We start from the raw sequence: 14,658 nt of genomic DNA on the forward strand, positions 1-14,658 counted from the left end.
TCCAGGTGCAGACAGGTTGGATTTCTCTCTGTCTACAACTCCCTGACAAGAGGGTGCAACCTGGGGGGGTCAGCCTCTTCTCCCAGGGAACAAGGGACAGGACAAGAGGACACAGCCTCAAGCTGTGCCAGAGAGGTTCAGGTTGGACATCAGGTGGAATTTTGTAGTGAAAAGGGTTGTTGAACACTGGCAGGGGCTGCCCAGGGAGGTGTTGGACTCCCCATCCCTGGAGGTGTCCAAGAAACACGTGGATGTGGCACTCAGTGCTCTGGGCTGGGTGACAAGGTGGGGATTGGCCACAGGTTGGACTTGATGATCTTAGAGGGCTTTTACAGCCTTATTGATTCTGGGATTCTCTGAATTCTTTGATTCTCTTTCAGTTAGCAGCTGTAGAACAGCATTTTCCCTGATCCATCCTGCTTGCAGCTTCGAGCCCCTCAGCCCAGCCTGGACGTGGCCTGGTGGCACCACTCAGCAAACTTCATCTTGATCAGTGACCCAGAGCTAATTACCACCCTCCTTGCACTTTTCCATCCCCCTGACTCCAGTAAGACCAGCCCAGCCATTTCCCTGCCTTTTGGAGCTGCTAGTTGGGATACACTGACAGCAAGCACTGTGACATAATGGATTTTTATTATTATTAGGCTCCCAGTGCCTGTTTCCCTGACAGTATAACAGGGCTAATGAAATGTCCCCACTGCTCATGGGGCTTGGGAGGACAATTTGGGCAGATCTCCACAGCACTTGGAAGAGGTGGAACACTGGTTGTTATTTATTACAGATCTGGTTTACTTAGCCCTGGGTTTATTGAGTCTGTCTCCCACTTGCAAACGCCGACCCAGCTCCCAGCGCTGCTGCTGGTGCCAGGGATCCTTCCTGTTGCCTCTGAGTTGCCAGCTGGACTTGTTGTGGACTCCAGCTCAGGCCAGTGGGCCAGGTTCATCCCTGGTGTACCATCATTTACTTTAATTAAGCTACCCCAGGGAGGAATTTGGCCCACTCTAGTTGTGAGCTGTGTGCTGATGCCAGGTGAAAGGCACAGCAGGTGCCAGCAAGGGCTGTGACAGCCCCATTTCAGTGTGGGACAAAATTCCTGCACCTCTGTCTGCTGTGTGACACCAGCATCCACCGATGGGCAGGGAAAGGGGAATCCAACAGCACATCCCTTACAGGACTTCACATCTCATGGGGTTCCAGATTTCATCTCCCTGCCTTGTTCCCTGACTGCCTGGAGCTAGACAGGGAGGAAAAAAGCAAGAAGAGGGAAAAAATAGGCAGTATATCCTTAAGTAATGCAAGGTCTGACTCCACACTGAAGAGCTGCTCCTCTCAGACCCTCTGGATCAGACCCAGTTTGCTCTTTACACACTTGTAACTGGCATCGTGTGTGTAGAAGCAAACCCTTGTTTGCTGGTGGTAAAGTTTACATCTGGTTTACTCAGGATCCTGAGTGCCACAGCCCCAGTATGGCCTGGGTGGGTGATAGTCACTGCTGCAGCATCACCTTGGCCACCCCGGGCAGTGCTGGTATCGAGTGTCGTCCTCCATCGCCTCCTGCACACTGCCGGAGGCAGCTGCTTCCTGGAGAGAGAATTCAGCTGCCTGGTTCAAAGCAGAGGGAAAGTTTCTGTGCTGGCAGATCTGGGGCAGAATTTTAAGAGTGTCTGAATTTCCTCCTGCTCTGTCTGAAGTGAGGCACATCCAAGGATGCAGCCCTTGGCTTTCATCCGCCTCACCGCAGGCACTGTGAGCTGCTCTCCTCTGAATCTGCTCTCCTGGCTTCAGATTTCCTGGGGTGTTTTAGACAGAGGCTCTGGCTTTCTAAATGCAGGGGCATTCTAAAAAAATGCATATCATTAACTCTAAATGCAACAAAACCGTGGCTTTGGGTGCATCCCCCCACCTCAGTCTGCTGGGATGTGCTGGGATGGGGTTCGTTCTGTGATGGAAAGAGGTGGATGTTGTGATGGGATGAGCTGAGAACAATAGTGGGATGAGATGGGTGCTAGGATGGGATAAGGTGGGTGTTGTGATGGGATGGGTGTTGTGATGGGATGAGATGGGTGCTGTGATGGGATGGGTGTTATGATGGGATGAGATGGGTGCTAGAATGGGATAAGGTAGGCATTGGGATAAGATGAGGTGGGAGCAATAATGGGATGAGATGGTTTTTGTGATGGGATGAGGTGGGTGTTGTGATGGGATGAGGTGGGTGTTGTGATGGGATGAGGTGGGTGCTGTGATGGGATGAGGGAGAGCAATAATGGGATGAGGTGGGTGCTATGATGGGATAAGATGGGTGTTGTGATGGGATGAAGTGGGCATTGGGATGGGATGAGGTGTTGCCATGATGGGATGAGGTGGAGGCCATGACTAAATGAGGTGGGTGCATGATGGGATGAGGTGAGAGCAATAATGGGATGAGGTGGGTGCTAGGGTGGGATGAGGTAGATGTTGCTGTGATGTGTTATGATGGGATGAGGTGGAGCTGCTGGGTGCAGAGGGATTTATCTGTGGCTCACACAGCTGGAGATTTGAATCTCCTACCATCTCCTCTGCCACCCTGTCGTTCCCAGCCCTTCTCCTCCCCGGGGGCTGTGAGCCTTTAGGATCTGTGGCTGCACATCTCAGGTTATCTCAGGACACGGGGTGCAGGGAGCAGCAGGTTTGATGACAGCAGGGACACGCATGGAAAAGCTGTGGTGCAAACAGTTGGAAACTGATAACTAGCAGTGCTGCCTTTGCCAGGAGGAGAAAAAAATGACTGTAAATTCACTTTGTTTTGATATTCAAATACTCCTTTCCGTGTATGCGCTAATGGGTACGCTGGTGTTATGGCATTATTAGAACAAAATATTCAAATGATTCCTAACAGAATTTGTGTTTCACAAGCTACATGGAAATGTTGGCTTGGAAACTGGAGTAGTGTTAGAAGACTGTTTCTCCCAGGGGGTAATAACTGGCCTGAGCTGCTCTGCAGGCTTGAAACTTGGAGTGTAGGATCCAGGTGAATTGTCTCAGGAATATTCCTGGACAGTATTCCCCTCCCCAGTGAGAAAGGAGCACCCTAAATACAGACCAGGAGGAGCCTCAGCCTGTTCTACCCTTGATCCCTCTTCCTCACGTGCTTCCCAGCTCTGTGGGATGTGAAAGGCTGTTTTGAAAGGATAGCTCTGCTTCTGCTGAACCTGGGTCAGCATCCCCCAAGAGCGCCTCTGGCTCTGCCAGCTCTGTGCCTGGATTCCTCAGCTGGGGCTCTTAGTTCTTCGTTCCCACTGAAATGAGCAGCAAATCAATGCAGGCCTAATAAAAGATGATTGGGAATTGCTAATAGGAGTGTGGGAGGGCAGCCCTGCCTCCCAGAGCCAAGATGAGTATGGATTTTCTTGTGCCAGGGACTGTAAACACTTGTGAACTCCCCAGGGAGCCCTGGATGCTCACCCTCTCCCTTCACCCTCATCATTCTCCCACCATCTTAAAAAGAAACCTGGCAAAGGTAATTAGCTGGGTTAATTAGCTGGAGGTGGCAGGGAGGGCTCAGCCTGGGTGGGATGGAGCGAGCTGGGACAGAGTGAATGGTGGGGACAAGGAGCCCCTTGTCCAAGGGGTTAGATTGGATATTAGGAAGAAATTTGCAGGTGTAGTGTGGTGAGGCTTTGCACAGGTTTCCCAGAGAAGCTGTAGCTGCCCCTTCCCTGGAAGTGTCCAAGGCCTGGTTGGATTGGGGCTTGAAGCAACCTGGGATATTGGAAGGTGCTCATGGTGGAAGGTCCCTTCCAACCCAAACCATTCTGGGATTCAATGATAAGATCATCTGCCCTGGTCAGAGTCCCCATCCAACAGTACCTGTGCAGGGGCAGGAAGGGGAGAAACCATGTCAGAGAATGGGAACATGGTTGGAAAGGTTCTCACTGCCTTGGTGCTGGGCTTCAACTCCAGCTCCTGGTAGCTGCTCTCTCCAGCTTGCTTTATTTATGGACTCACATCTCCCCCACTATTCCATATCCAGCACCCCACATCACCGATAGATCAGCACCAATAAACTCCCTGCTCTGCATTCGGCAGCCAAACCCCTCCTGCCCTTCACGTCGGTGCTGCTGGGGGATGATGTATGAAATCCAAGTCGGTTTGATTCATACGAGTTGTGTTCACCTTGCAGAACAGGCTGTCACCAAAAATAATAAACCTCCTTGTTTTAATGCCTGGAGAGGCTGTTGGACGAGCAGCAGGACAGGTTTAGATCCTCTTCCAAGGAAAAGGACGCTTTTGAGAAAGACGGATTGCGAGTCACGGGATGGCTGCACAAACGGTAAATAATAATTAGAGCCGTGTCTGGAGGCTGCACAGGGACCTGCCAGGCTTCCTGTGGCACTTTGCTCTGGACAGGACAATTCCTGACCCACAGCCTGTAAGGTCTAAGTGATGCTGCCAAGAGCAGGAGGTTGGCAGGGATGAAGTGACCTGTCCCTTGTCACCCAGGAGAGAGGTGGCACAGCCCTGGGTGCTGCAGCTGCTGGTTTGCACAGGGATGGGGACCAGGGTGGTTGCAGTTCATCATCCCTTACAACCACAGGCCTTTACCAGTAGAAGGAAAACCCTGCTGGGCAACTCTTTACCCCCTGATTTATAGTTCATCCCTATAGTTCATAATTTTTCTCATGCCACAGCACAGCCCTTCCCTGAGCTCACACCTACTTCCAGGAGCTGTTTTCTTTTAGTAAATACACCAGCATAGTATCCAGTGAGGTTGTATCCTCATCTCTTTCCTTTTTGGGCAGCGGCTCAGATTATGATGGCTGTCTTTGTTTGGCACAGACCTGCCTGGTGCCCCCAGCACAGACTCTTTGTCCTTCTCCCTTTGGATGCTCTGCTGTCTCCTGCCTCGGGATGTGATGCCCAAAGCTCTGTCCTCCTCCATGTCCTGGAGCAGCCCACACTGCACATGGGATTGAGGCAAAAAAGTGTTAATGGGGGGAAAAGTTAACCACATTCATTGAACTGCGAAAAAGGTTGTTTTTATATCCCTTTATTGGAATATAAAGACAGCTTTTATAACCTTTTAAAGGGGCATAAAAGCAGCTTGGAGACCAGAAACCTTGCTCCAGTGAAAGGCAGGGAAAAGGAAAGGAGGAGAGCAAACATCTGCCACATTCTGAGGTCAGGAGTAGCTGGGAGGGCTGGCTGGAGTCGCTGACACCTCAGGTGTGAAGTGGTTGTGGTGTCACCTCTCTCGGGGAGGTTTGCAGCCCTGGCCCTGGGCTGGGACAGTGTTCCTCCCCTCTACAAGTGCAGAGCCATCCTGGGAGGTGGAGGTGTTAATGAACTCACCTCTTTTCTTGCATTTTTCTCCCCAGTCTTCTGTGAATAAATACTGATTTGTCTTCATTCCTCCTGGAAGGAGGGAGGAAGGAATGTGTAAATGCTTGGCCTTGAGGCTGGAAGCAGAGCTTGTGACTGCTCCAGGCTCTCCTGTGACACCCAGCCTCTCTGGTGGCACCCTGGAACTTCTGGGTTGGACCAGCTCCCAGCCTCAGGGGCCTGGAAAGTATTGGATCATTTGGGATCTGGGGCTGGCACACTCATGAGCGGGATATCCTCTGTTCCCCCATGCCTTCAGCATTTTGGGACAAGCACAGGGGTGTGCTGCAATCCCTCTCCTCCATGGCACAGGATTCGCTGCCTCCTTGCCCATCCAAATCAGCAGGTCCAGCTGTTGGTTGGGATGTGGTTGAGAGCAGCATCTTCAAATCCAGGAGGAAGCTCCTTCCACCTCTCCCAGAGCTCCTGGACAGCGCTCCAAAACTGTTTGGCATTGCAGGTGGTTACAGCCCAAGCACCTCCTGCTGGCACATTCCTCGCAGGACAGAGCTGGATTTCCTCCATCGAGGGGGGAAGATGTGCCTTTTTCTTTCCCTTGTTCCCTCAGCAGTGGCTCTGACACGACATTAAGAGAGGAGAGTGACCTTTCCGCCAGTCTCCAGCTCCGGGGAGGGGAGAGCTGAGCCCTGTCTGCAGCACAGCACTGCTGGAATACGGATAGGTCACAGGGCTCCCTGATCCCCATGCCGTCTCCCAAATAATCAGCTTCCAGAGATAATGTTGTAGGGCTGCAAAGAGGACAGGAGCAGGAGCAGCTGCTTCTAATTTCACTTCATGGGGAGGGAGGCGATGCTGGGAGCACCCCGCATTCTCAGCACATATTTTTCATCATTATAGACAGAAATGCCAGAGCTCTGACAGATATTAATGCAGTTCACACCGGGAGAAAATCTTCTTTCCATCAGGCTCCATGTGCAGCAAGAGGGCAGTGCCATTTGCAGCCCTAGGGAGGATGTGTTTGGAAGGTGATGTGTTTTTTACCCAGGAAGTTTTATTCCCAGACAAAGTTCTGTTTGGAGAAAGGGCACCTGAACCCATCCCATTAGGGGCTGTGGGGTCACTCTTCAAGGACCTGGGTGAAGGTGCATTTGCAGCAGTGCTGGGAGTTAATCTGGATTTTGGTGTGACTCAGATTCCCCTCTGCTGGCTCTGCCATGGCTGTGTGTCACCACAGGGGTGTCATTGTCCCATGGAGGAGTTCTGTGACCTGGGCTCCCGTCCTACCCTGACCCACAATGATTCTGTGAGGTTTTCAGACTTATTCCACAGGGAACTGCACCTCCTTGCACCCCTCAGCCTCCTTTTATTTGCTTATCCCACTAAATATTCATCAGTAACATTTAAGACAAAGGAAAGAGATAATTACAAGGGGAGAGTTTTTTTGCAGTATTAAAGGTTAACAGAATTCTTGGCATTTGTGCCTTGTCGATCTCCATGTAATTATGCTCATTTCCCAGAATTCAGAGGCGACTGTGCCTGTTAACGCTCAAAGATGGTACCCCGGGAATTAAATTTATGAGATCATTTCTCAAAATCTTCAGATTCAAACCAAGCATCTTGCTTAATGGCATAACTATTATTAATATTATTCTTGGATGCAGAGAGCCGTGAGGGTCAGAGGACCAGTGGCAAAACTCAAATTGATACATGCAGACAGCAATGAGCCTGGACTTTTTTCCCAAGGAATGTACTCGAGCAATTTGGCAACTTCAGGGAAGCAGGCTGGCAAAAGATGGGTGCTGCAAAGGTGCTGGTTTGACGTGGAAATGGGAAAAAGCCCACTTGGGGCAGTGGTTGGTGGGGACTCAGAAAGGCAAGCTTGGTTTGGAGGTGACAGATCCCAGTCTGGAGGCAGGTGCAGGCAATAGGGAGACCAGTGGCTCCAGGAGAGGCTGATTCCAAGGATGCAGAACGCCTGGCAGTGGGCTGGGCTTTCACCCAGCACCGCTGAGCACACACAGTGCTGTTAAAAGAGGGATTTTAGGGGCTCTGCTCTTAGTGTTTGCCTTTTGTTTCCTGTGGTTGTCTAAACTGAGGTATGTGCTTCTCCCCTGTTGTCTGCTTCCCCTGAGCAGTTTTCTGTTCAGAAAGGGTTTGGGGGAAAATAGAGCTGGAGGGAGTGAACCAGCCAGGCTTTTTGCTGTTCCCTGCAGTGGAGGATGTGTGTGATATACAGATGGGCTGGGAAAGGCTTGGCTCAGTGTGTTTGCCTTGGGCCCATCCCAGGAGAAGGCACAGCAACTCTTGGAGCTGCTTTTCCAAACAGTTATCCAGCACAGAGCCCCCAGACTGTGGGCAGAGGGGACAGAACCTTGTGTTTTCACATTTAAGGGAGCTGTGCTGGAGCTCCCAAATATCCAATGGTGAGACCTGAGGAGTGTCTGGCTTTGCTTTTCAGCTTATTCAGCTTTTTCCCCTTTTCACTGGCTGCAGGGATTGAGTCGTAGAGCTCTGGGTTAATGTCACACACTTATCAAATGCCATTAAATAGCTAATGGCATGGCTTTATCCCACGTCATTGCTGTCCCTGGCACCTGAGCCATGCTAATCAAACACTGCTGGGGATGCAGAGTCTGTATCAAAGAAGTTTTTCAGGGTGTTGATACAACCCCATAATCTCACAAGGAAGCCATGAGAAACAGATTTATGTAAAATCAATATTGATTCATGCCAAGGATCAATCCCAGTCCATAATTCTCACTCACCAGTGTGGCTTGGTAGTTCTTTGATCAGTTTTTTGACTATCTGCATAGATATTTAATATGGAGTCTGCAGAGGTGTCACTTCATAAATATGTGTGCTTGGCTGCTGTGAAAGACCCACACACAGAGGGCTGAGGGAGAAAGAGCTAATCCAAAGGGAAAAGTGAGGCCTTGAGGGCTGCTTTGCATCCTCCTGATTTTGTGTGCCAGCTGCAGCACTGCCTGCCCCCTCTGGAATGTACAAAGAACCCCAGGATGGTTTGGGTTGGAGGGGACCTTAAAGCTCATCCAGTCCCACCCCTGCCATGGGCAGGGACAGCTCCCACCAGCCTGGGCTGCTCCAAGCCCTGTCCAACCTGGCTTTGAACACTGCCAGTGATGAAATATTGAGTATCCTCCTGTGTGTGAGGGCTGGCAGTGCTGTGTGGGGCGTTTTGGCTTTCCTTCTCCTCCAGGAGTGTTCTTAGGGTTACCTGGTGAGATGGTGCAGGGAGATCACTCCTGTGCTGGGTTTGCAGCTCTGGTTTGGGACAGATTTGCCTTTTCCAGGGCACCTGCTCCTCCAAGCCCCTTGGCTGAGGCTTTGCAGCTCAGCTGGAAGGAGTTAATTCGTGCTTGAGAATTCCGAAGTCCCTGAGCACGATGAGAGCAAGCGACAAACCCGAGCCCAGCAGCGTTTTAAAGGGCAAACAAAATGTTCCATTTTTTACTGCGAGGTGCTTGGTGCAAAGTGCAGGCAGAGCAGGGCAGCGTGGCTTTAGGGGAAGGCTCCCAAAAGCACATTTTATTTAAATTTAATAGGATGGGTACTGTAAGTTTATCTAAACTGCAGTTAAATATTAACAGCGTCTCTAGCAGGGATTAATGGGGTCTCCTGCGTTGCTTTTAAACACCGTGAAGAGGGTGCTGGGATTCCCTGCCTGAGAGGGATTGAGGGCTGAGCGCCCATGAGGATGCTGCCTGCATTCCAAATTCTGTCCTAGAAACAGCCCTGAACAGGCGATTTCTCCAGCTCCAAGTGGGAATGCCTTTGGGGCGAGAAGGGCTCAAAACGGCTCCGGCCAAGTAAGGCTCCCAATCATTGTTCTTTAATTGGGGCCACCGTTAACGAGGGCATAAATGAGGCAGTGAGCGGAGCTGGAGCCTTTGTGGCTCCGGTGAATGGCTGTAGACACGGGAGGCTCAGCAGTTATTCAGGAAAAGCTCCTCCGGACTCGTGTGTCATTCACCTGACTAATGCCAAGGAAATTAAGCACTTTTTGTGCAACTCGGAGCTTATTGGAGAATAATGTGGTATGCGATAGCGCGGCTGGCGTTAGAAAATCGTGTTTTCATTTGGAAGGAACAAGAGTGTCTCGAGCATAAATTATGTTTCTGATCATATTTGGCCATTTCAGATTAAAAATAAATTTCCACTTTGGGGCTATAGATTGCCATCTATCAACTCCCTGAAAAGGGAAAAAAGGAATTAAAAGGAAAATCTGGCTGTACGAATTGCCTTGCTATGACCTACTTATTGGAAGTAGTTTTTTGTTCTCCAGGAATTAAATCCATTGGTGTGGGGAGGTGTAGGACTGTATGCATATAGGTTTGCAGGCAGGTCTGTAGGATGGGAGGATCTTTAACTTGGACCTGCAAGCAGCTGCAATAAAATAGAGTCGTGCTGGGTGCTTCGGAGGAAGCAGGAAAAAAATGCAGCAATGTTGTCGTTTCCTTTAATAGAGGAACTTGAACTGCAAATTTGCATCTGATGATCGGCCTTTGGGAGCACTCAGATCTGCAGATTAGCTGCTTAGGGCCTGGTTTTGCAGTGTTTGCTGGGAGGGTCCTTGCAGAAGGAGTCGGGGTCTCTTGCAGCAACCCAAATGCCATCATTCTTCCCTGTGGGACATTTTTGGGATTGATTCGCACCCTGCTCTGCTTCTGAACCTCCTCCTCTTCAGCTATCCATAGAGATGCTCCTTTGGGATGCAAACCCACGGGGTCTTGCTCTTTCTAACCCCTTCTCCATCCAGGCTTTCAGCATCCTCCCCTCCAGCTGCCACGGGGAAAATCCTTCCTCTGGCTCCATCCTTGCTGCTGCATCGCTTCCCACCCGGTCCGGCCCTTGCTGCTTCTGCTGCCCTGTTTGTGGTCTCTGCCAGGAGAGGGGGGCCTTTAGCCTTGCTGGAGAGGAGAGCAGTGAGATGGATGCGGAGATAAAGATACACCTCGAGTGTGCCGCGCTTGGCTCGTTCTGTATGTCTCCTGCCTGTTGCTCGCGATGAGGGGAAAAAAAAAAAAAAAAACAAAACAACAAAACCCACACAATACTTTCACCTAAGTAGGAAGAAAGGGAAGAAGCTGAAAGGGAGAGGCTGTTTGGTGCTCAGATGGGCTCAGCCCGTGTGCAGCAAACTCTGCTGCTTCTGTGGTCAAAACCCAATGAAGGAAAAAAGACTCTCTCATCCCCAGAGGAGGCTACAAAGCTCTCTTTCTCTCGCTGCTGAACCTTCACAGCTGGACTCAGTTGCTGGCTCCACTGCTGCTGGAGCAACTGAATTATTTAAAGGAACCTTGATTTGGTTTTCTCTTTGCTGTTTTCCCGCGTTGTGTTTATTGTCTATAGATATTTTTATAGTCCGAAGCAATTACAGCTGTCAGAAAAGAGACGAGCTGTGACAGGCTGATTTATATGTACATTGTATGTATGCAAGAGAGGGAGGGAGACCAGGGATTCTGCCGGGCGTTAGTATGCAGGAGCATATTGGATGTAAATTCCTTGGGATTTTCAAACAATGCTGCTGATGATCTACTAACAGTGGGCCAAATTCAGCCCTGGCAAGGGCTGAAACAGCTCTGCAGGTCACATCTGCCCCAGCCTCGCATGCTTTCAGTGCTGGGAGGTGTTTTTTTGCTCGTAATTTAAGATGCTCCTGGCGATCCGAGGCTGATTTCCGTGTTAGAAGGTTAACTGGCTGTGGTTATTGGAATCCCTCTGGTTTTGCTGACACAGGAGTTGGTCTCTGCCCATTCAAAGGAGCGGCCCCACAAAGAGCAAGCTCTTGTGTGATGGTCCTGCAGGTATCCCAGCGGGGTCCCCATCCTGCCAGGGGTGCCTGGATGCCGCAGCAATCAGCAGGATTGGTGTGTTTTATTCCTTGCTGTCTTGTACACCCCGGTGCAATGACACAACCCTGGACAGAATCTTTTCCCCTGCCTCTGACGGTCTCTATGCAGTGAGGTTTCACAGACCACTCCCACGTAATTTGTGGCCCCCAAGGATCCGCTGAATGCAGCGTTCCCCCCTCCCCTGCCAGTTCTGACAGCCGAGTTCACTGCAGGGATTCAAGTCCTTCTGCCAAGAGCTGGGGAAAGCTGCGTTTCCTCTGGGAAAACACAAGGCTCGAGGCAGCACGTCCCACCAGCGCTAAATTCAAGGAGCAGAGAACCTTCAGACAAGGAAAAAGTAGAGAGACTTGCAGAGCAATCCCCTTCTCGTATGACCAGTCAGCATGCACAATAATAATAAAGCTTTATTTGATGGAGTGTTTCCTCTGCCTGCCCGGCACAGCTCATAATGTTTTAGAGATTAAATAGCACAGTTAGTGAATTAAGCAGTAGTTTACAGGGGATTCGGAGACTCCAGGGATTAGTAACGGGCTATGGATCCTTTCACATCTAGGTCACCAGTTTGAATCCAGCTCAGGTTGCCAGCAGCGAACTCAAAAACAACAACAAAAAAAACCACCCCACGCTGGTGCCGTGCAAAACCTGCCGAGCACACGGTGGGGGAATGGAGGGAGGATTTTTGGATGAGGCAAAGCAGGGAAGTCACTGGGCACAGCAAGGGGGGAGACCTGGTTTTCCCTAAGGCTGGACTGCGGCAGCTGAGGGGCTTGAGGGGTGCAGCACCCCAAAAGCTGTGGTGTGACTGCTGCCTCCAGGACTCTGCTCTGAGGATGCTCCCCGGCACCTTTTTACCAGCATGGAACTGTGCCTGGAAATATTAATGTGTTTAGCCACTAGCGGAGGGAAGGAGGAATTACTCGGCATAAGCAAATGTGATATTTGTTAAATTATGAGCTGATAAAAAGTACGCGGGGACCGTGCTTGCGGCTGGGGAGGAATTTGCCACTTAAGCTCATGCTGTGTGTGTGAGGTGCAGAAGGAACACGCTCCTGCTTCTCCTCATCATCACCTGGCTGGGGGGGAGAAGGGGGGGATATTACCCGTGCCTCAGTTTCCCCTCCTGCACAGTCACTTTGCCGCCTGGGATGGGGAAGGTGCAGAGGTAGAGGAGGGCAAAGGGGGGAGTTGTGCGGTGCTGGCTGCGGGACGCAGGTAAGCGCAGGGGGAAGAGAGGACAAAGGCGGGGGGTCTTGCCGTCCCCACCCGAAGAGCGCGGCGCGGCGGGGGTTAATGTGCGTGTCCTCCTGCGCATCCCGCCCCGCACCGCCCGCCCGTGTGCGGGGCTCGGGCCGTGCGGGAGCCGAGAGCCGGGCAGCGCTGGAGCCGCTGCCATGACAACCCCGGGGATGCTGCGGGCCGGGGCCGGGGTGCTGCCGCCGCCCCCCCGCGCCCCTCCCGCCCGCCGCTGAGGCCAGCCAGGGGCTCCGGCAGCCCTGACATCCCCGCATTCTGCATCCCGCCGTCCTCTCATCCCCATCCTGCATCCCGGCATCCTGGATCAGCCCCCCGGCAGCGGGGCGGGAGGAGAGGAGCTGCAGGGCATCCCGAAGGCTTTTGCCCGCTGTGCCTTCTTGCGCCTGGACACCTTTGCTAGCCCGCCTCGGGGGTGTTTTTTGGGGTGTTTACTGGTTTTTGGACTGGCCCCGCCTCGGGACAAGCGTGCGGGACTGGGGTACAGCCGGCCCCCCCCGGCGCATCCTCGCCCAAGTGAGCCTCGGACTGCTGCCCGAAGAACCGGCTCGCCCAGCACCTTTGCCACTTCTCCTCCTCTTCCTCCTCCTCCCCCCGGCCCTCCCGTCCTCCTCCCTCGCCCGAGGACAGCGGGACTCCCTCCGATGCCGCTCGGCAGGCTCAGCGCTCGCAGCCAGCCTTGCCGGGGGCTCTCCTGATCTCCGTGGAGCTCCGCAGCGCTCGCCCCGGTGGTTTTGCTCCCCCCCATCCCTCCTCTCCACCCACCCCTTCCCCCTTTTCGCCTTGTCGGGTGTGTTTTTTGCCTGTTGGAAAAGTCCCCGCTGCCCAGGATGGGGGTCGGTGGGTGCTTGGCCCTGCCCTGGAGGTGCCTGGTCGTCCTCTGTCTCAGGCTGCTCTTCCTTGTGCCCGCAGGAGTGCCCGTGCGCAGCGGAGATGCCACCTTCCCCAAAGCCATGGACAACGTGACAGTGCGGCAAGGGGAGAGCGCCACGCTCAGGTAGGAGCAGCTGGGCCGGGGGCTGGGGGGCCGGGGGTCCTGCTCGCCTGGTGACTTAGGGAACGTGACTCAGTTTCCCCGCGGGGGATGCGCCGTGCCGGCCGTACCGGGCAGCGAGCTGAGAAATTGGAGTGCCAGGGGACTGGGCTCGGGCTCAGCCCTCCCAGTTGTCTTCGGGAAAGTTACTGGGGGATGAAAAATAAGGGAATGTGGTTCTCTTCTGGCACCCTGCCCCACAGCAGTACGAGGCAGGGCTCAATTGCTGCTGTCGGTTCCATGGCTCGGGCGCTTTGCTGCGTTCAGTGCAGGTAAATCCTGCTCTGCTGCTGGAGGGCAGTGCCCCGGGTGTCTTCATCCATGTCAGACCGCCCCAGCCTGGGGAAAGGGGGTGTTGTTGACCCCCTGGTGTGGCTTTGTGCCTTTTTCCTAGGTCCAGACCTGCTGGAATAGGGAAGTGTGGGATGAGGCTGGCTCAGGGCAGGTGGATGCTCCACTCCTTAAAAATCCCCTTGCTCCAGAGGAAGGGGTGGCTGCTCCCTGGCATCATTCCCTCCCTGGGAAGGGGAGAGATGGGGGCTGGGCGTTGCACCAGGGTCCTGTCTCCTGCAGCAGCAATCTGAGGGGTTCAGGGGCTGCCAAGGAATCCATAATTTTGCTCAGCATAATTTCTGGGACATCTTATGCCCAGACACTAATCCCTGTCCTCACAGCAGATGGGCGCAGTCATCCCAGAGGATGTTTGATGGGGACATTAAAAATCAAAAGCCAGGTTTTAATTGCAGCTCTGGGAAGCGGCGCTTGCAACTCCGGTGTGCTCGGGAGCGACTTTGCTCCTCCGGAGCGTTGCGTAGGTGACACCAACATCTGCGGGGCCAGCTGGGTGTGTGCAGTGACTCCGTGCTGCTGCTTTACGCCAGCCAGTGCAGAGGGGCCAAGCCGGGGCAGAAAAAAAAAAAGCCTTGTGAGGAATTTCAGCAGGAATTTTCCTGCAACTCAGTTGTTTGTAGCCAAATTTTGTGTCCCCCCACAGCCCCTGAGTGCTGGTGGGAGGGTGGCAGCGGTGTTGTGGCCGTTCCTCTGGATTTGTCTTTCGTCATGGCACGACTGGGCAAAGAGGCTGGAAAACGGGTGGAGGATGGAGTGTCTTGCTTAGGAATTTGAGCTTGGCTTAAAAGAGTAGTAGCTCCTTTTCTTTCCTGAATTGCTGTGTTCTCCCAA

General features: G+C 52.7%; 1 protein-coding gene across 4 annotated transcripts in view; it reads left to right on the forward strand.

Moving 5' to 3' along the window:
- The window catches only part of LOC130262544 (protein CEPU-1), a 357,153-nt gene that overhangs the window by 205,401 nt on the left and 137,094 nt on the right, over positions 1-14,658 (forward strand). For 2 of the 4 annotated variants that reach the window (XM_056509777.1, XM_056509776.1), the window contains exon 2: positions 13,356-13,440. In XM_056509777.1, the coding sequence (XP_056365752.1) occupies positions 13,356-13,440 (85 nt within the window). Of the gene's footprint in view, positions 1-13,221; positions 13,441-14,658 lie in introns of those variants that run through there. The other 2 variants (XM_056509774.1, XM_056509775.1) reach the window with 2 other exon arrangements.

This window comes from Oenanthe melanoleuca, chromosome 24 (genome assembly GCF_029582105.1).
Source record: "Oenanthe melanoleuca isolate GR-GAL-2019-014 chromosome 24, OMel1.0, whole genome shotgun sequence".
Taxonomy (NCBI): Eukaryota; Metazoa; Chordata; class Aves; order Passeriformes; family Muscicapidae; genus Oenanthe; species Oenanthe melanoleuca.